This window comes from Oreochromis aureus, linkage group 4 (genome assembly GCF_013358895.1).
Source record: "Oreochromis aureus strain Israel breed Guangdong linkage group 4, ZZ_aureus, whole genome shotgun sequence".
NCBI classification, from domain to species: domain Eukaryota; kingdom Metazoa; phylum Chordata; class Actinopteri; order Cichliformes; family Cichlidae; genus Oreochromis; species Oreochromis aureus.
Window position 1 is genome coordinate 30921644 of NC_052945.1, and position 20275 is coordinate 30941918.

At 39.7% G+C, this 20275-nt stretch overlaps 1 protein-coding gene across 5 annotated transcripts in view; it reads right to left on the bottom strand.

Moving 5' to 3' along the window:
• Nucleotides 1-4426: 4426 nt before the first annotated feature.
• Nucleotides 4427-20275, bottom strand: part of LOC116309964 (integumentary mucin C.1-like) — a 43924-nt gene continuing 28075 nt past the window's right edge. For 3 of the 5 annotated variants that reach the window (XM_039611032.1, XM_039611031.1, XM_039611030.1), the window contains exons 10-14: nucleotides 14731-14748; nucleotides 14549-14566; nucleotides 13224-13318; nucleotides 11273-11320; nucleotides 4427-6588 (exon numbers count right to left, since the gene is read on the bottom strand). In XM_039611032.1, coding sequence (XP_039466966.1) covers nucleotides 6508-6588; nucleotides 11273-11320; nucleotides 13224-13318; nucleotides 14549-14566; nucleotides 14731-14748 — 260 coding nt within the window. In that variant the 3' untranslated portion in view covers nucleotides 4427-6507. The remainder of the gene's footprint in view (nucleotides 6589-11272; nucleotides 11321-13223; nucleotides 13319-14548; nucleotides 14567-14730; nucleotides 14749-20275) is intronic. The other 2 variants (XM_039611034.1, XM_039611033.1) reach the window with 2 other exon arrangements.

A 20275-nucleotide genomic window follows, 5' to 3' on the forward strand; every position in this document is an offset into this window, starting at 1 on the left:
TGCAGTGTCATTGCAGAACTGGATCAGCAGTCCTGTGGAAGACTGTACTTCCCCAGTTGTCTCAGGAAGTACATCCTCTGCTGGGTCTTTTTGAGGATGGAGTTGATGTTGGTCTCCCTCTTCAGGTCCTGGGAGATGGTGGTACCCAGGAACTTGAAGATCTCCACAGTCAACACCAGGCTGTCTGATATGGTGAGGGGCAGCAGTGTTGAGGGATGTCTCCTGAAGTCCACTGTAATCTGCACCAGAGTACCAGCCGATCAACTTCCTGCTGGTATGCAGACTCATCACCAGCACAGTCATAGTGATTGTGGGCAAGAGTTCGTGTGCAAGAGGGGGTGGGGCGGTCAGTGAACAGGCAATGGTGGGGGGTTCAGGGGGAAGAGGTGAATGCAGGTTTGGAGTTTGTGTGTGAGAGCAGGGAGTGAATTCAGCATCCTGACAACCTGATGGACGAAGTCTCCCAGTCTGCTGGTTCTAGCCCAAAGTCTCCTTTCTGATGGCAGCTGTGGGGAGACAACGTCTCTTCCACACACATCTCTTATCTAAATTTACGGACTTCTACATTCAGGACACTTTTGGGTGAAATTTAGCTTAATTTCTAATATGCAGATTCGATTAAACAGGCTCTGCTTACCTTGTTTTTTGCCGGCAATACCGTCAGTGTGCAATACCCACTGAGCACAGCGCAAGCTAGCAAGACATACGTTAAGCTCGTTGCAACATGGCAACTGCCTCAACGCTACCTGAAATTGAACCTCCCCCACCCTCATTCAGATCCGGCGTTTGGAACTATTTTGGTTTTCATGTGAAGCATGACCCTGATGGTAAGCGTGTCATGGACAAAAGTAAAACAGTATGTCGGATGTGCCACGCAATGCTCAATTACATTGGAGGGAACTAGTGCGTTAGCGCAGTTAGCTTGTTAACGTGTTGACACCGTCCAGCCTCACGCACGGGGCGATCCGCTGTAACTCGTTAACGGAGATTTGCCGCGTTATGGCATTAGTGTCATTTTAACGAGATTAACGCTGACAGCACTAGTGGGAACACAACGAATATGACTGCACATTTACTCCGACATCATCCTAGTGCAAAGACAAGTGGAAGCAGACAAAAACAACAAGCACGCATGTTACAAACTTTACCCGAGTCATTTAGACAGCCGTTAGCACATGATTCTCCTTATGGGGACCTGATATGTTTAATATGCTGCTGAGAATATAGCCCAGAAGAAGCGTATAGTATAGCTTTTATTTTAGAAAGAGCCATTTCTCTGTAATAAACTCTCTTTTCCAAAGATGAGTGATTTCTTGATCAGATAGATTTATTTTTTTATTACTTTGTTGTTTCAGCAACATTAATTTTAAAAACTGTACTTTTGAGTTAAAATATATATTTATAATTTTAATAAATGACAAATTAAAAAGGCATGAACATTTTTTTGTATTGAAAAAATATCGAACCGTGACACCAAAGTATCGAACCGAACCGTGAATTTTGTGTATTGTTGCACCCCCAATTACTACACTAACAAAGTATTTGTACTGCGTTACTTCCCACCTCTCCTATCTGGTGTACCTCTTTAAGCAGCTGGCCAAGGCTATGATATTTGTTTGGCAGTTTCCAAGGCCTCAAGTATGGCCAGTTTGCTGTTGTCATGGTCCTGGGTCATTTTGACCCAGCGGTTTGAGTTTCCTGTGTTTTGGTCATTTTTTGTATTTTGTTTAGTCTATTTGGTTATGTTAACGATTATTCTGTAATAACTGAATTGTTCTGTTCAGTATTGTTTAGTAGATTTCTCCTTGTATCTTTGCCCTCTGTGTCCTCCTCTGGGTGTCTGTGTTTATACAGTGGTGTGAGTCCTTGTGTTTTGTTTCCCTCTTTGTGTTTTATTCCTTCATGTTTCCCCAGCCGATCATGTCTGCTCTCGCTCCCCCTCATGTTTCCTCGCTCCATCTCGGCTGCCTCTCCTCCCTTATCATGTTTCCTGTTTTACTTTGATAGTCTCCCATGTGTCATGTTGTGTTTGCTATTCCCCTATCTCGTTATGGTTATTTGTGTCAGCTGTGCTCCACATGTGGTTTCAGTTCCCTTACGATCCTTCTGTGTATTTATGTTAGCAATTCCCTCATGGCTGTTTCCATTATTATTATTATTATTATTATTATTATTATTCCAGTATTATTAGTTTCCTTTTGTATCACCTTTCATCCAGCAAATAAAGTTGTAAATTTTTTTAGTTCACATTCCGTCTCGGTGAGTTTGTGTTTAGGTCCTTTTCCTGCCTGCACACAGCCGTTTCATGACACCTGTACTTCTTAGGCATCTCTTTCTTCATCACACCTTTCTGAAGCACCGATAGTTGGCTAACTTCACTCCGTGCTGCCTTGATCTTGGCCTGTAGTCTCCTTCTTAATGGAGGGTAGCTCTACATGTTCAAAGGGATTTCAAAGCAATCACCAAACAAATGATTCTACTGTGGAAATTTGCACAGATGGAGGGTTTGCTGTTAAATGGAGCTTTTCCATCATTTAATATCCTCCTGTCGTGCTCTTGGATCTTTTATCCCATCTTTTCCAGTAATGGCCTTTCAGGTTGTTCCACCCTTCTGAAGCTGAACTTTTGTTATCAGCATAAAACAGCTATTTCTGTTCTGGATGCAGTTTGGAATTAACATTATGCTCTTGTTCTTTCAAGCAATTAAAAAAAAGTAGTCTATATCTTCATTCCTCAACAGCTGTAGCCCAGTCTACCATTTCTTCCCTTTTTCTCCTTTCTATCCGCTCAGAGTGCACGTAACTGAAGAATGACACCTAACTGAAGAAATGTATCTAGCACTATGTGAAAAGGTATTTGTTCACCTTCTTAAATCACAAATTAATATGAATTATGATTAGCCGCATTTTAGGAAAGCTGAGGTCAGTTTCGCTCGCTACACACAGGACACGATTACTGTCAGATCTGCTGAATCAAGAAATAACTTTTTCAGCTCTGACAAACACACTCTATGATACCTGCAGGTGGATGGTTTTACACGTAATGTTCTAGCAACAGAATTTACTTGTTTATTAAGCCATTTAACATTGATCTATGAATCCTTTCACTCCTCGCTGCACTGCACAGAATACAATACGTTCCTGAGTTTTGTCCTTGAGGTGAACCACTTTTTGTCGGCAGCTGTGGCTGGGTTTGAAGTGCACTGTGATCCCGTCCTTGGGAAAAAGTACTCCCGAGTTTCTCAGACAAACCTGCTACATAAGGAATGCCAATGTTGCTGTTATTCTGCTTCTTCCTAGTTGATGTCTGACCTTCTTTCTGTGCATCCTCCCTTATTTGATGAGGGTCCAGTTGGGATAATCAAGTTTTGAGAGCTTTCTTTACATGTTTATGTTCCTCTTCATTCCTTTCTGGCTTAGAGAGAAAGTTTTCTGCCCGACAGCACAACGCAAAGTTGAAAACCAGCTCAGTGATTCTATTTTAGAAACACGAGCAGGAGGAAAGAGAGGAAGCACTGACTGCTCATCACTGCCTTTGTTACCTGCTGAAGTTCAGGGTCTGGCTGTGGGGCTGGAGTTAGCATTCATTGAGTTTTATCATTACTCTAGCTTCTTCTCTAACTTTGTGTTACCCTGCAATCTCTGCAGATCCTTTGCAAGGGGTCAGGGTTGTGTTAGCAGTATAATGTGGTTGTTTCTGCCTGGACATTTTCCGCTGTACCATCGTGCTGTTGCCATTTTGTGCAATAAAAATAACAGTAATGTCCATATTGCCACTGCTTAAAAGCTGTATCACTGCACTGATCCACAATTATCCTCCACACAAACTAAAAGGAGCTGTTTGTTTTATTTTTTTTCTCTTTATATATGCCCGGCATTTAGAAAGCTGAAGAGCCTTTGTAACATAAGTAACAACATAGTCATAACTGTAATGTTATTACTGAATCTAGTACAGTAAGGTGTTACTTTATTGCATTACTAAAAAAAAATATTTGATTACACCCAACACTGATGAGGCTGATGTGCTAATCAGTGAAATCATGAACACAGAAAAGTAGTGTCAGATTGAGATCCACCATCCAGCGACATTTGGAAAGTGTCTGATTGGCAACAGCTTCATTTTTCAGCACAACTGTGATCGCAAACACACTGCTAGTGTAGTAACATGACATCTGGATTGCAAAAGAAAACACACACACACACACACACACACACACACACACACACACACACACACACACACACACACACACACACACACACACACAATGGAACACCATTAACAACAAACAAAGCAAGACCAGATTACCTGTCATTTAATGTCCAGGGGGTGTCTTTGTAAGAAGGCTGATTTATTATGTTTATTTGCCACATAATGCTTTGGACACGTCAGACCTGTGTTGAGAAGTACAACACAAAAGCAAAGCTTTTAAAGCCGAAAAGGTCCTTTATTTGCAAAAACCAGGCACCAAAAAGACATCTGTGAAATGAAAATCTGGAAAGAAAAATGCAAGTGCAAAGGATAGTGATACGTTGTAGGTTAATTTATATCAACATCTCGCTGAAGCATTGTTCTACAAATACCATGAGAACACACTGATTATTTAACTCATCAATTCAACACAGTGTTTTTTACCTGGCAAATTTATATATTTTTTCACATTATATAAAATACAGACAATACCAAAAAATGGACTGAAGTAGACATGCAGAGGTCACCATTAGCTTAGCTGCTCAGGCTCCTTTTCACAACATGAAATATTGCCACAATATCTTCCTTCCACAAGCGGGTACTCCAGGTATCCAATGCTGGTATTATAATGAAGCACAGTTATATATATTTTGTATGTCAGACAACAAATATATATACACACACATATATACACCGATACACTTCACCTTCAAATGCATTGGTGCCAAACAGACAAAACCAGTCTAGTACAGTCAGTGAAAATGTGACATGCAGATGGTAAAACTGTGTAGATGATTCTTTTAATGTGACTGTCTTCATTTAAAGAAGTATTTTTCATTTTTATTCCTTTCTTATTTATTTGTTGGTTTTAAATATAGCTTTTTATACACTTTAAAAGTCTGGCCTACTTAGCACCAGTTTGGACTGCGTGTAGCTCCTGTGCTCAGATATGTTCACCAGGTCCGTTGTGTCAGTTGTGCCAACCAATGACGTTATTATCCCCTTACATTTTTTCCTTTTCCTCTTTTCAGTCATTTTTGTTCCACACCAAGGAGTATGTACAGCAATCATAGATGCTTGTCTAAACTCACATCTATACATTCGAAAAAAAATACTCCTACTCAGTCTGTCACAAACACAATAAATAAACTGGTTGGCTTAAAAAATATATAAAAAAAATTAATTTATACATATACAAAAACTAAAATATATTCCACAAATGCATCGAAAGGCAAACACTCAAAACACAGAACCATGCCTACATTCTTCCATATGTGAGGGACAGTCAAGATATTATTTTGGGTTACTTACACAAATGTGCAAGTGAAATAACGTGACAGTGTGAAAATGAAAAAGGGCAGAAGAGACTGTTTGTTTTTGCGGTGATTTGTGAATATAGTAAATGCGTTGTGGTAGGGAATTTTCTATTTCTGCTTCCATGAAACATAAACACAGTAGAAATGCATGTGTGAAGATTCTATGGTGAGAACTTCTCTAGAACAACTGTTCACAGATAAGATCGCATTTTAGGATTAAAGCTAGCACAGCTGGCTTTAATTTAGAAAAGGTAAAAAGATCAATTCTCTTATGGTGGCTTAGCTAAATGTGCATTATGCAATTAAAAAGAAAATAATATTCCAATCGTTTTCAGGCACCTTTAGCTTTTCCCTCGAATCTTTATCACAATATACTTAATATATACATGGAAAAGAACGTTTTTCCAAATATGTACACATAAACAAAGAGAATTAGTCCATTAGCTATATAAACATTACAACTTTGTTTTGCAGTCACACCTAATATAGTGTTCTGCACACTTCTACAACACTTTAACACACTTTATACGTTCACAGACCACATGGGTAATCTGTGTTTTTGTGTCTCAAATTATTCTTAATATGACCAAAAAAACCCAGCTCTTTATTGCCTGTGTTAAAACAGACTCCCTCATCAGCATCCTAATGTAACTAGCCCGGTGTAGTTTTTCTGGGAAGACCTTGGTCACTTAAAACCAGCACAGCAGTAAAACATTTTACATGAGGCGGACAGTTTATTTCTTGGACGTGGTGCTGGGGTAATCCACAAAACCTTCTTGATTTGAGACTGCAGAGCGGTTACATGAATAGGCATGCTGTGGCTTGTTCGGTCTCACTCTTCTTCACATTCTTCACAAGTTTATCCACCTTTGGGCTCAGAGGCATTCACAGACCACCTTTACTTCATCTGGAGTGTTAACAAGCTGTGTAGAGCAGATCCTCGTACCCAGATTCTGCGATGGCCAAATTTAGAAAAGATTTTCTCATCAGTCCAGAACTTCTAAAGATGTGTTCTGTGTGGGCAAGGGCTTTCAATTATGGTGGTTTCAGGTGAATTTATGATGATGGAACTTTCAGGTGTCTGTATGATAAAGAAAAAGAGAGAACTGTTTAGTCTGTGCATTACCAAGTCAAGTGTTTGCTTGACTTGTGAAACAAACAAACTGAGACTGGACACTTATAGATGCACGAGGGGGACGACAGCTAAGCTGGGTAAGAATCTAACCCAGGCAGCTGAAAAGTCAAGCCACCGTTGCAGTCCCCAGTCTGCAGTTGCTCTAATCAATTCAATTCAATTCAATTCAATTTTATTTATATAGCGCCAAATCACAACAAAAGTCGCCTCAAGGCGCTTTATATTGTACAGTAGATAGCACAATAATAAATACAGAGAAAACCCAACAATCATATGACCCCTATGAGCAAGCACTTTGGCGACAGTGGGAAGGAAAACTCCCTTTAACAGGAAGAAACCTCCGGCAGAACCAGGCTCAGGGAGGGCGGGGCCATCTGCTGCCACCGGTTGGGGTGAAAGAAGGAAAACAGGATGAAAGACATGCTGTGGAAGAGAGACAGAGATTAATAACAGATATGATTCGATGCAGAGAGGTCTATTAGCACATAGTGAGTGAGAAAGGTGACTGGAAGGAAAAACTCAATGCATCATGGGAATCCCCGCAGCCTACGTCTATTGCAGCATAACTAAGGGAGGATTCAGGGTCACCTGGTCCAGCCCTAACTATATGCTTTAGCAAAAGGAAAGTTTTAAGCCTAATCTTGAAAGTAGAGATAGTGTCTGTCTCCCGAATCCAAACTGGAAGCTGGTTCCACAGAAGAGGGGCCTGAAAACTGAAGGCTCTGCCTCCCATTCTACTTTTAAATACTCTAGGAACAACAAGTAGGCCTGCAGAGTGAGAGCGAAGTGCTCTAATAGGGTGATATGGTACTACAAGGTCATTAAGATAAGATGGGGCCTGATTATTTAAGACCTTGTATGTGAGGAGCAGGATTTTGAATTCAATTCTGGATTTAACAGGAAGCCAATGAAGGAAGCCAAAACAGGAGAAATATGCTCTCTCTTTCTAGTCCCTGTCAGTACTCTTGCTGCAGCATTTTGGATTAGCTGAAGGCTTTTCAGCGAGTTTTTAGGACATCCTGATAATAAAGAATTACAGTAGTCCAGCCTGGAAGTAATAAATGCATGAACTAGTTTTTCAGCATCACTCTGAGACAGGATATTTCTAATTTTAGATGTTGTTGCGCAAATGGAAGAAAGCAGTCTTACATATTTGTTTAATATATGCGTTGAAGGACATGTCCTGGTCAAAAATGACTCCAAGGTTCCTCACAGCATTACTGGAGGCCAAGGTAATGCCATCCAGAGTAAGAATCTGCTTAGATACCATATTTCTAAGATTTTCAGGGCCGAGTACAATAACCTCAGTTTTATCTGAATTAAGAAGCAGAAAGTTAGCGGCCATCCAGGTCTTTATGTCTTTAAGACATTCCTGCAGTTTAACTAATTGGTGTGTGTTACCTGGCTTCATGGATAGATAGAGCTGCGTGTCATCTGCATAGCAGTGAAAATTTATGCTATGTCTTCTAATGATGCTGCCTAAGGGAAGCATGTATAATGTAAATAGAATTGGTCCTAGCACTGAACCCTTGGAACACCATAATTGACCTTAGTGGGTGAAGAGGACTCTCCATTTACATGTACAAATTGGAGTCTATTAGATAGATATGATACAAACCACTGCAGCGCAGTACCTGTAATACCTACAGCATGTTCTAATCGCTCTAATAGGATATTATGGTCAACAGTATCAAACGCAGCACTGAGGTCTAGCAGGACAAGCACAGAGATGAGTCCACTGTCAGAGGCCATAAGAAGATCATTTGTAACCTTCACTAAAGCTGTTTCTGTGCTGTGATGAGCTCTGAAACCTGACTGAAACTCTTCAAATAAGCCATTCCTCTGCAGATGATCAGTTAGCTGTTTGACAACTACTCTTTCAAGGATTTTTGATATGAAAGGAAGGTTGGAGATTGGCCTATAATTAGCTAAGACAGCTGGGTCTAGAGATGGCTTTTTAAGTAAAGGTTTAACTACAGCCACCTTGAAGGCCTGTGGTACATAGCCGATTATTAGAGATAGGTTGATCATATTTAAGATCGAAGAATTAATTAATGGCAGGACTTCTTTGAGCAGTTTTGTAGGAATGGGGTCTAAAAGACACGTTGATGGTTTGGAGGAATTAATTATTGAAGTTAACTCAGAAAGATCAATTGGAGAAAAGAGTCTAACTTAACATTGATGGTACTAAGAGTAGCTGTAGATAATATTACATCTGTGGGATGATTATTGGTAATTTTTCTCTAATGATAAAAATTTTATTTGTGAAGAAGTTCATGAAGTCATTACTAGTTAACGTTAAAGGGATTGTTGGCTCAGTAGAGCTCTGACTTTTGTCAGCCTGGCTACAGTGCTGAAGAGAAACCCTGGGTTGTTCTTATTTTCTTCAATCAGTGATGAATAGTAAGATGTTCTGGCTTTATGGAGGGCTTTCTTATAAAGCAGCAAACTATTTCTCCAGGCTAAATGATGATCCTCTAAATTTGTGACACGCCATTTCCTCTCCAGCTTACGAGTTATCTGCTTTAGGCTACGTGTTTGAGAATTATACCACGGAGTCAGGGACTTTGGATTTGAGGCCTTAGTTTTCACAGGAGCTACAGTATCCAGAGTCGTGCGTAGTGAGGAGGTAAAATTATTAACAAGATAATCGACCTCTGTTGGAGTAGCGTTCAGATAGCTGCTCTGCTCTATGTTGGTACAGGGCATTGAAGATGATAACAGTGGGTGGATTATATTCTTAAACTTAGTTACAGCACTTTCAGAAAGACATCTACTTTGATAAAGTCTACTCTCCACTGCTGTGTAATCAATTATTGTAAATGTAAATGTTATCAGGAAATGATCAGACAGCAGAGGGTTTTCAGGAAACACTGTTAAATGTTCAGTTTCTATGCCATATGTTAAAACAAGATCTAGAGTGTGATTAAAGTGGTGGGTGGGTTCTTTTACATTTTGAGAGAAGCCAATTGAGTCTAATAACAGATTAAATGCGATGTTGAGGCTGTCATTTTTAGCATCTACATGGATGTTAAAATCACCCACAATAATTATTTTATCTGAGCTGAACACTAAATCAGATAAAAAGTCTGAGAAATCAGAGAGAAACTCTGTGTAAGGCCCAGGTGGACGATAGATGATAACAAGTAAGACTGGTTTCTGAGTTTTACAGCTGGGGTGGACGAGGCTAAGCATCAGGCTTTCAAATGAATTAAAAGTCTGTCTTGGTCTTTCGTTAATTAATAGGCTGGTGTGAAAAATTGCTGCCACACCGCCCCCTCGGCCTGTGCTTCGAGATTTCTGGTAGTTAGAATGACTCGGGGGTGTTAATCAGGTCCCTTGAGCATGTTTACAGCCTGTTAGAGAAAATGTCCAGGGTCTCTGTGGCAGAATGACTGGCTGTAATCAGCTCTTATCAGTCCCAAAGTTATGGCTGAGTAGTCCATATCTTTGGGTAAGCTTTCAAATGGAGCGGAGTAGAGTTCGCTTTACATCCTGGGCTGTGTATTTGAACTGTGATCTTTTCCAAAACCTGAGTAGTTTTGTTGCTTAGACCTCCATGTATCAGCCAATACAACAGAAACAGAGGTAGTCAGTAAGTGAAAGTACATTTAAAATCCATGCGTCAAACAAAATGTCTGTGTTGAAAGTCATGTGGCCTAAATCTTTTTTTGCATCGTTGTGGAAATTTGGGGCTTTTAATGATTTCTTTGGACTGTTATAAAAGCATAAATCTTTTATAACTTTATGAAAACAAGAATTTGGTGCACAAGTTTGAATTTATTTTGGATTTTCTCTAATCGGCACCGTGTCAGAATTATACATGCATGCTCCAATATATAGATCAACCCAACCCTATCAATATTAATGTAAATGTCCTTTAGCCACATAAACCAGGTGCTTTCCATAGCCAAGAACCGTCTTATGGCTGGATATTTGAACCTTCTTCTTGACCAAACTGGTAGAGAGTCATTCATCTCAAATTCTGTAGAATTTTAGGTTTAAATATCACACATACTTTACATACTACATACTGAAATTTTCAGTGGCCTTTCTTACCATCAAAATAAACCAGGATCTGTAATTTGGGACTGGTATATTAAAAAAAATGTCTGCATGCTGACTAGTTAAAAAATATATATTTTTTAAATGTCCCATATTTGAATAGACACTAGTAAAAAACTTGCAAAAGTCAGCTAATTTCTGAATGGTGTATTACTGAATTTCACAATGCAAAAACATGTAGATTACTTTTCAACATAAAACTGTTGGCCACAAAAAAAAAAAAGAAAATGCTACTTTTGTTCAACTTTTATCACTTTTCTTTTCAGCTCCTCGCAAAAGAAACTTAACCCAGTGAACTGTGCATTTCTTCCCAGCAGAGAGAAGTCCAGTATCGAGCTCATAAACAGACCTGGATTCTTTTTTTTTTTCAAGAGCTGTTGGAAAAGAACATTTTAGTAGCTACAACTTGATGCCTTCTGACAAAAAAGCAAGCTTATTATTAAATCAGTCAAGGCTGTGTTTCCATTCTGGTCTAATGCAACCATCAGTCAAGGAAACCACATGTGTGAAACATTAAGTCTTTTAAAGGCACCATTTATGAAAGTAGTAGTACAGTAAAAATTACCGTTAATAAAATGGAACCCTCTCCAATGTCGCTGCGAAATATGTTACGCTAAAAAGAGAAGAAAATAATACTGTTAAAGCACAAACACCCTGACCAGAGTTTAACACAAAATGGACTCTCCACAAATGTTAAGAAATAGACAAATCACTTCTGTTGTTCTTATTACTGAAATTTATTAGCAAGTAAGACTATAATAAAGAATTAAGAATCAGTCACAAATAGCTGAGTTGAAAACATTTCAAAGTATATTAAGAATTATATTAAAAGAGAGACAGTGTCCTAAGTAAACACGAGCCGTTACACTCTGGTTGGAAGGTTTGTCACTGAAATCTGAGTTTTTTTGCACCTTTAGTTCCCATTATCTGCATTTGTCATTAAAAATCTAGTTTAAACTTCATTCCATCTAGCACAGGGATTAGGCTTTCATGAAAATCCTTTCATAAATATTTGTGATATGATGTGATCTTCAGATCTTTTTTATCCCCTTATAATAGAGGAGACATGCAAGAGCCCACCCCTCTCACTTCATGCTATCAAATAACTGCAACTTTAATTGGATCCTAATTCTCAGAGCTTCAGTCAGTGAGTTAGCATCCACAGTCTACAAAAATATCTGTACCGTTGTCATTGTCTGTTCCTCCGTTCTTTGGAATCGGAAGCAGAAATGAGACAAAAGCCAAAGTCAAAGTTAATTTCCTCATCAAAGTGACAAATTTGTGCTATTACATAAAGTTTAACACATACTCTGTCATACTCATGTTCTCACAGAAATTATACAGGAATTGTATGGCATTATTTTTGTGCCACTATTCTGAGCGCACGTAAAAAAAAATATATTTGAAGTTTACACAGCTACATTCTCGCATGAAAATATCTTAAAAGTTTATTTTGTGACCCAGAAAGATTAATAGTTCAAACTCCACCACTCTGTGTTCCTCCACCACTGCCTCGTTTGAGTTTTGGACGAAATGGATTCTGGGATATTGCATTTCGTCATTTCGAGCTGATTGGAGACCAAAAAAGCCAATCAGATTTTTTTGCATCCAAGTCTGTGATTGGCTGGTTTTGTGGCACAAATATAACGGTGTACAGAAAGAGTTGAGCACGCATGGGCAGAAATGTTGAGAGCGCAAGCAACACATTACGAGCAGGTGCAAAAAAAAAAAAAAAAAAAGCAAATGCAAAAACTGATCGAAAGGGGCTGCTATTGTGTGTGTGTGTGTGTGTGTGTGTGGATAATAGCAAACACTGAAATACATTTTTTGCACACAGCAATGAATTTTGTTCACTCAAATTTAGCTTTTCTTCACTCAAAATAAATTTCTCCTCAAAATGCAACACTTGCACCTGCAAAAATTTTTTACGTGCGCTCAATTTTTTTTTTTACGTGCGCTCAGAATAGTGGCACAAAAATAACGCCATAGAATTGATCTTCTGATTCTGATGAATAACAATATGTCTGGGTACATGCTGCCCTTGTATTCTTTAAGCCACAGGTATCACACACATGGAGAAGTTTCAGATTTCTGACGTTTTACTGTATTGTCATAGCTTTTCACAATTTTTTCTACTGATAAAGACCTTGCTATCATAATGCACAAAACAAAGTAATTAAATAACAGTTAAATAATAACCATTAAAAAAACATCACATTTCCTCCTTTTCAGTATTACTGTAAATTTCAATTCCACAAAGGAAGAGAGGGTATTTGAAAACTGGAATTTTTTGTGAATTTATGGGAATTACTCTCCTTTTTCTGTAATTTTACACATTTATTTATCCATGCTGGAAGATTTCTTTCATGTACTACAGCAGCATTTGTTTATGATTTAGAAAAAAACTGAGAGAATACTGTTGAAACTGCACTACTTTTTTCATATTAAATATGGATTAAATGTGTAGTTGAACATCCTTACATCACTGCTTTAACCACATCTGAGCTCCCACTCACCTCGTTACTCCTTTGAAGCCTCCGCATGTACATGTAAACACCCACCGGGCAAAGGAAGTTGGTGAAGATAAGGACACCTATTATAATATGTAGGACTGTTTAAGAAGAGATTGAATATCTATTAAGTTAAAAAAAAAAACAGTCTCTTGATAACACATATTTATGCATGAATAAAAATTGTTGGGCTATTAAGAAATTGTGCTCTAACAGAAAAGGCTCCAAAAAGGGCCCAGAAAACTTTTTATATTTAACTATACTATATTGTATTTTATAGATATAGTACATACTGTACAGTTGTGTTTTTTTAAAGCGCTAAAACATGGTGCAAAATGTCCAAAAGTTGATTCTGTTCATCTGGACGTAGCATTTGTGGGAGAAATGTTTCGTTACTTCTTCAGTCTCAGCTGACTGCAGGTTTCCCCAATCTTATAAACAGTACATTTGCATAATGACTGAAACCAGCCCACTGAAGGAACAATGGGCTGGGAGGTCAGTTCCTTAATCTTAATTATGCAAATTCTCATGACCATTGATCAACAACCACTGATCAATGGCCATGAGTACCATTCACTGAGAGTTGGGGAATGGCTGCAATCACAGCATTGTAAGATGGTGACAGATGTACCCTTAGGCCCCCTCCTTGATTCAGAGATGGTCTTTCTCCTTGACTCTGCGCTCAAACCAGCGTTCCTCCCTGTCCAGGATGTGTACATCCTCATCATTGAAAGAGTGTCCACTGGCCTGTAGGTGTAAATAGACTGCAGAGTCCTGGCCTGATGAGGTTGCTCTTCTGTGCTGTGCCATCCGCTTCGCCAGAGGTTGTTTGGTTTCCCCGATGTATAAATCCTGGCAATCCTCCTGGCACTTAACAGCGTACACTATGTTACTCTGCTTGTGTCGGGGGACCCGATCCTTGGGGTGGACCAATTTTTGGCGCAGCTTGTTTTGGGGTTCAAAAGCCACAGAGACACAGTGTTTAGAAAAAATGCGTCTCAACTGTTCCGATACTCCTGACACGTACGGGATCACTACGGGTTTTCGCTTGGGCAGGACGCTACGTCCAGATGAACAGAATCAACTTTTGGTGAATTACTTACCTGGATGACTGAGCATGCATCGAGATAGTGCAAAATTCTGTAATTAGTTTTATTATTTTAAAAATTATTTTTAGTTTAAGAATTTGATGGGTCTTTTTCAAAGTGGGGGATTGCTTGGGCGCTTCTTGAATTCACCAGTTTCATTAAAGCATGTTTGGTACTACAACAAAATTGTCCATATACATTTTACTGAAGTAAGAAAAAAAATTATGAATAAAACAAGCTTACTTTTCTCTTTTTCAGCACCTATGGAAGAAAGGAAAGACTGTATGAGAGCAATGCAAATGAACACATTACATCAGAGCAAAAACAAAAAAAAAGTCAGGAAAAACTATACTAGTAATATAGTATAACTATAAACTACATTCTTTGTTTATTTCAGTATCAAAAGTATTTTTAAACAAACTTACTTTCGCCCTGAAATGTTTCTGTGAAAGAAAGTAAAGACTATACAAGTACAACAGCACAAACCCCTTTTTAATCTGAGTACAGCATCAAGTCAGTTAAACTTGTGGGACATTGTTGTGGTCAGGAAAGTAGCAGAGGAGGTCATTAGTCATTTTCAGTTGCTTGGTGTTAATGAAATCAACAATGCACTAGAGGGGCAACAATGAGACAACCCCCCAAAAAGGAATGGTTTTACAGCTGGAGGACACTGGTGTCATTACTGGTAGCATGATGGGATGCCTGAACCCTACAGAGGTCACACAGATAGTCCAGAAGGTTTACCGTCTCTCCCAGCACAGTTTCAAGAGCATAGAGGAGATTCTAGGACAGGTAGTCACTCTGAGAGAGCTCGACAGGATTTTAGAAGGTCCTTAACCCATCAGCGTGACCGGTATCTGCTCCTTTGTGCAAGGAGGAACAAGATGAGCACTGCCAGGCTACAAAATGATCTCGAGCAGGCCACTGGTGTGAATGTCTCTGACCAAACAATCAGAAACAGACTTCATGGCCTGAGGGCCCGAATTTGCCATAAAATAACAGAACTGGCAGGTTCACCACTGGCGCCCTGTATTTTTCACCAATGAGAGCAGGTTTTAGGGTCTTGTTCACAAGTGAGTGGAGAGGAAACTGAGACACTGACAAACGCATTGGGGTGGTGTCCACAGTGATGCAGACGCTGTACCAGTCTGTCATGCTGAGAGACAACAGAGAGCTGAGCACAAAAACAAAGCTGTCAATTTACCCGCCAATCTACGTTCCCGCCCTCACCTCCGGTCACGAGCTCTGGGTGGTGACCGTAAGAACTAAACTGAAGATACAAGTGGCAGAAATGGTCTTTCTCTGAAAAAAATCATATATTGCTAAATTTTTTTCAGCAGTGTTTGATAGTCAGAATTTTTAGTTGTTGTTGTTTTTAAACTTTGAGACATTCTAACAATCAAGAAAGACAACACAATAGATTGGTGCAGCATAGAGTTTTGGATAGCAAAAAAAAAGTGCAATAAAGTGCCTTTAACTCGCATTCCTTGCAATGGCCAAGTGCATAAGGTATGAAACTGCTGGTCTTTCAAATTAAAGAGACTTTCCATTAAAAGTAATTTCATTAGCAAAATTCTGGAAAATATTTTTTAAAAATGAAGAAGAAAGCATTATGGGTATCCTAACTAGTAGTGTGATATCTTTTCACAAAAGTAAAGGTGTAGGCTCATGCATCTATGAGTTATTGGTGGGGACAACAATAGATCCATATATGTTTTCTCACAATCTAAGCATTATTGCATTATTTCAAGAGGGAGACTCAGTGGAGGTAAAGTGAGTGGAGAAAACATGTTGGTTAGACTCAAAGTTTTTATTATGTGTGCCTATGACAAGAGGCACACATATTACTATTCGTCGGATTTATTATTATTATTATTATTCTTCAGTTTCCGCCTGAAATTTTGCAGCGAAACTCGCCCCGCAGTTTTGAGACAAGCTTCATATATGTTACCTCATTTTGTGCGGCTGGATCAGGAATGGTGTGCTATGACTTTTGGTGTTTATAACTATTATAGTTTTTAAATATTAATATTTTAGTGAAAATTTTCCCGCGCTCTCTCTGCCAAACAGTTTTGACAATAGGGTTACATATGTTAGATCATTTTGTGCGGCTGGAGCTGGACTAGTATGGTATACACTTTTGGTGTTTATGACTTTTATAGTTTTTGAAATATTTAGATTTTAGTGCAAATTTAGGCCAATTTCCATAGAAACAGACTTCATTTGTGGTGGGTTGGCTCTCTCTAGTGGTATACCGGGAGTAGTACGGCTGAAAATCTGTATGCTTGTTACAAAACTCCATATCCCATAATTCATAGCACCCTCTGCCGAAAGTTAAACAATGGCGGACACCACTTCGCTTTATATGTCTTTTATTCGTGTTTCTAGGTCACAAAATACACTTTTAAGATATTTTCAGGCGAGAATGTAGGTGTGTAAACTTCAAATATCTGCTCGTTTTATCAAGACATCCCATATTAGCGACAATTCTCTTAAGTGTTGCTGATAGCCGGTAAGTTAGCTAGCGCCGCTAGCTTAGCTAGCTAGCGCCTTCGTGAAAAACCACCCAGGCTTGGCTGATAGTGAGGTGGCTAAAATTTGTTTAATCGCCTGATCGCTCGGCAAGGGTCTGTGTCTTAGCTGGACTTATTTTTCGTTTATATGGGCCGATGATGCTGGTCGATGTGGAAAAAATAACTGAGTTGTTTGGTGGTGGAGCTACAACAGAGGGCAGCTATCCACGGTGTGTGACAGAAAGGACATGCCGCGAACGAGACATACAAGGCGGTGAGGCTACCGCCGATCGTCCGGTGTTTGCTAACGCGGAGGTCAATCATGGATCAGGGAAAGCGAAGGCAGGAGCGTGAGGTGAACTGAATTTCAGGTAAGAAGTTATGACCTGCACTCTATTTGGGTCAGATATAAACCGAGTTTAGGTGTAGTTTATTTAGCAACAGTTCTCTTACGTGTTGCTGATAGCCGGCTGGCTAGCTAGCTAGCGCCGCTAGCTTAGCTAGCTAAGCGTGGCTAGCGACCCTTCGTGAAAAACCACCCAGGCTTGGCTGATAGTGAGGTGGCTAAAATTTGTTTAATCGCCCGATCGCTCGGCAAGGGTCTGTGTCTTAGCTGGACTTATTTTTCGTTTGTATGGGCCGATGATGCTGGTCGATGTGGAAAAAATAACTGAGTTGTTTGGTGGTGGAGCTACAACAGAGGGCAGCTATCCACCGGTGTGTGACAGAAAGGACATGCCGCCAACGAGACATACGAGGCCGGGCAGGCGATTGCTAACGCGGTGGTCAATCATGGATCAGGGAAAGCGAAGGCAGGAGCGTGAGGTGAACTGAATTTCAGGTAAGAAGTTATGAACTGCACTCTATTTCGGTCAGATATAAACCGAGTTTAGGTGTAGTTTATTTTCGTTGTGCTGACTTTTTCAATCACTTACATTAACTCGTACTGCGTTCTAGCTAGCACGACGGACTTTCTATACAGCTGTGTGCGCATGTTGAACTTTATGACAGCCTCCCCTGTCATTCTCTCGCCTGTTGAAACTTCAGTCATGAAACTGATCAATGATCGGCGTTTCTCTCTTATTTGTTTATCGCGCAAAACAACAGCAGCACGTTTAAGCTTGATCAGCTGTTGTTAGAATTCATTTGCTTTTAATTTCTGGTATCAGCTGATGTTTGCTGGAGCTACAGCTGTAAAAACGGCAGATGTCCTTACTGAATCATCAGAGCTGAACTGGTGATGGAGAAACAGGTTTACTCTTTAGGTGACATGAATAAGTTGAAGGGAAGTTATGAACTATTTTTGACAGACAAATACAGGGAGTGCAGAATTATTAGGCAAGTTGTATTTTTGAGGAATAATTTTATTATTGAACAACAACCATGTTCTCAATGAACCCAAAAACTCATTAATATCAAAGCTGAAAGTTTTGGAAGTAGTTTTAGTTTTAGCTATTTTAGGGGATATCTGTGTGTGCAGGTGACTATTACTGTGCATAATTATTAGGCAACTTAACAAAAACAAATATATACCCATTTCAATTATTTATTTTACCAGTGAAACCAATATAACATCTCCACATTCACAAATATACATTTCTGACATTCAAAAACAAAACAAAAACAAATCAGCGACCAATATAGCCACCTTTCTTTGCAAGGACACTCAAAAGCCTGCCATCCATGGATTCTGTCAGTGTTTTGATCTGTTCACCATCAACATTGCGTGCAGCAGCAACCACAGCCTCCCAGACACTGTTCAGAGAGGTGTACTGTTTTCCCTCCTTGTAAATCTCACATTTGATGATGGACCACAGGTTCTCAATGGGTTCAGATCAGGTGAACAAGGAGGCCATGTCATTAGTTTTTCTTCTTTTATACCCTTTCTTGCCAGCCACGCTGTGGAGTACTTGGACGCTGCGTGTGATGGAGCATTGTCCTGCATGAAAATCATGTTTTTCTTGAAGGATGCAGACTTCTTCCTGTACCACTGCTTGAAGAAGGTGTCTTCCAGAAACTGGCAGTAGCACTGTGAGTTGAGCTTGACTCCATCCTCAACCCGAAAAGGCCCCACAAGCTCATCTTTGATGATACCAGCCCAAACCAGTACTCCACCTCCACCTTGCTGGCGTCTGAGTCGGACTGGAGCTCTCTGCCCTTTACCAATCCAGCCACGGGCCCATCCATCTGGCCCATCAAGACTCACTCTCATTTCATCAGTCCATAAAACCTTAGAAAAATCAGTCTTGAGATATTTCTTGGCCCAGTCTTGACGTTTCAGCTTGTGTGTCTTGTTCAGTGGTGGTCGTCTTTCAGCCTTTCTTACCTTGGCCGTGTCTCTGAGTATTGCACACCTTGTGCTTTTGGGCACTCCAGTGATGTTGCAGCTCTGAAATATGGCCAAACTGGTGGCAAGTGGCATCTTGGCAGCTGCACGCTTGACTTTTCTCAGTTCATGGGCAGTTATTTTGCGCCTTGTTTTTCCACACGCTTCTTGCGACCCTGTTGACTATTTTGAATGAACGCTTGATTGTTCGATGATCATGCTTCAGAAGCTTTGCAATTTTAAGACTGCTGCATCCCTCTGCAAGATATCTCACTATTTTTGACTTTTCTGAGCCTGTCAAGTCCTTCTTTTGACCCATTTTGCCAAAGGAAAGGAAGTTGCCTAATAATTATGCACACCTGATATAGGGTGTTGATGTCATTAGACCACACCCCTTCTCATTACAGAGATGCACATCACCTAATATGCTTAATTGGTAGTAGGCTTTCGAGCCTATACAGCTTGGAGTAAGACAACATGCATGAAGAGGATGATGTGGACAAAATACTCATTTGCCTAATAATTCTGCACTCCCTGTAAACACCAAGCTCCTTTTTTGTGTAGCTGACAGCTGGTAACTGTGCAGGGGCGGATCTAGCAAAGCTTTTGCCAGGGGCCAGGTAGGGCATTAACAGAGAAAGGTGGACATAAAGATATACTTTTCTTTCTTACTCTCATATAAAATATTTAGCTTTTATTAAATAGTTATCTGAATCTCACAACCAAAGTTTGTATAATAATACACAAGATTGGCTGTAGACCATTGTTCATAATTCAGAACACTGTGTAGAAATAACAAAAACAAAAAGTGAATGCATGTGTGAAAAGTGGTCTATAATGTAATGCTTCAAAGCGTGTTCATGCAAACATTGTCGGGTCTGCCGTGGTACAATGGGACTTCTGCTCATGAACCTGTGTGCACAGCGTCTGCAAATCGGCGCTGTACGAAGTAACTTCATCTTTACACAAAACTGTAAGCTGTCATCTGTGAAGCGTGAGCGGTGTTTGTTTTTACCATAGTTCATGGTGGAGAATGGCTGCTCTTCTGAGTTTTGCTGTCTGTAGCCGTATGAATGGCAACTACAGTGATTAGCAGCGGCATAGGCACACATAAAATTTCTTCTGAAATTT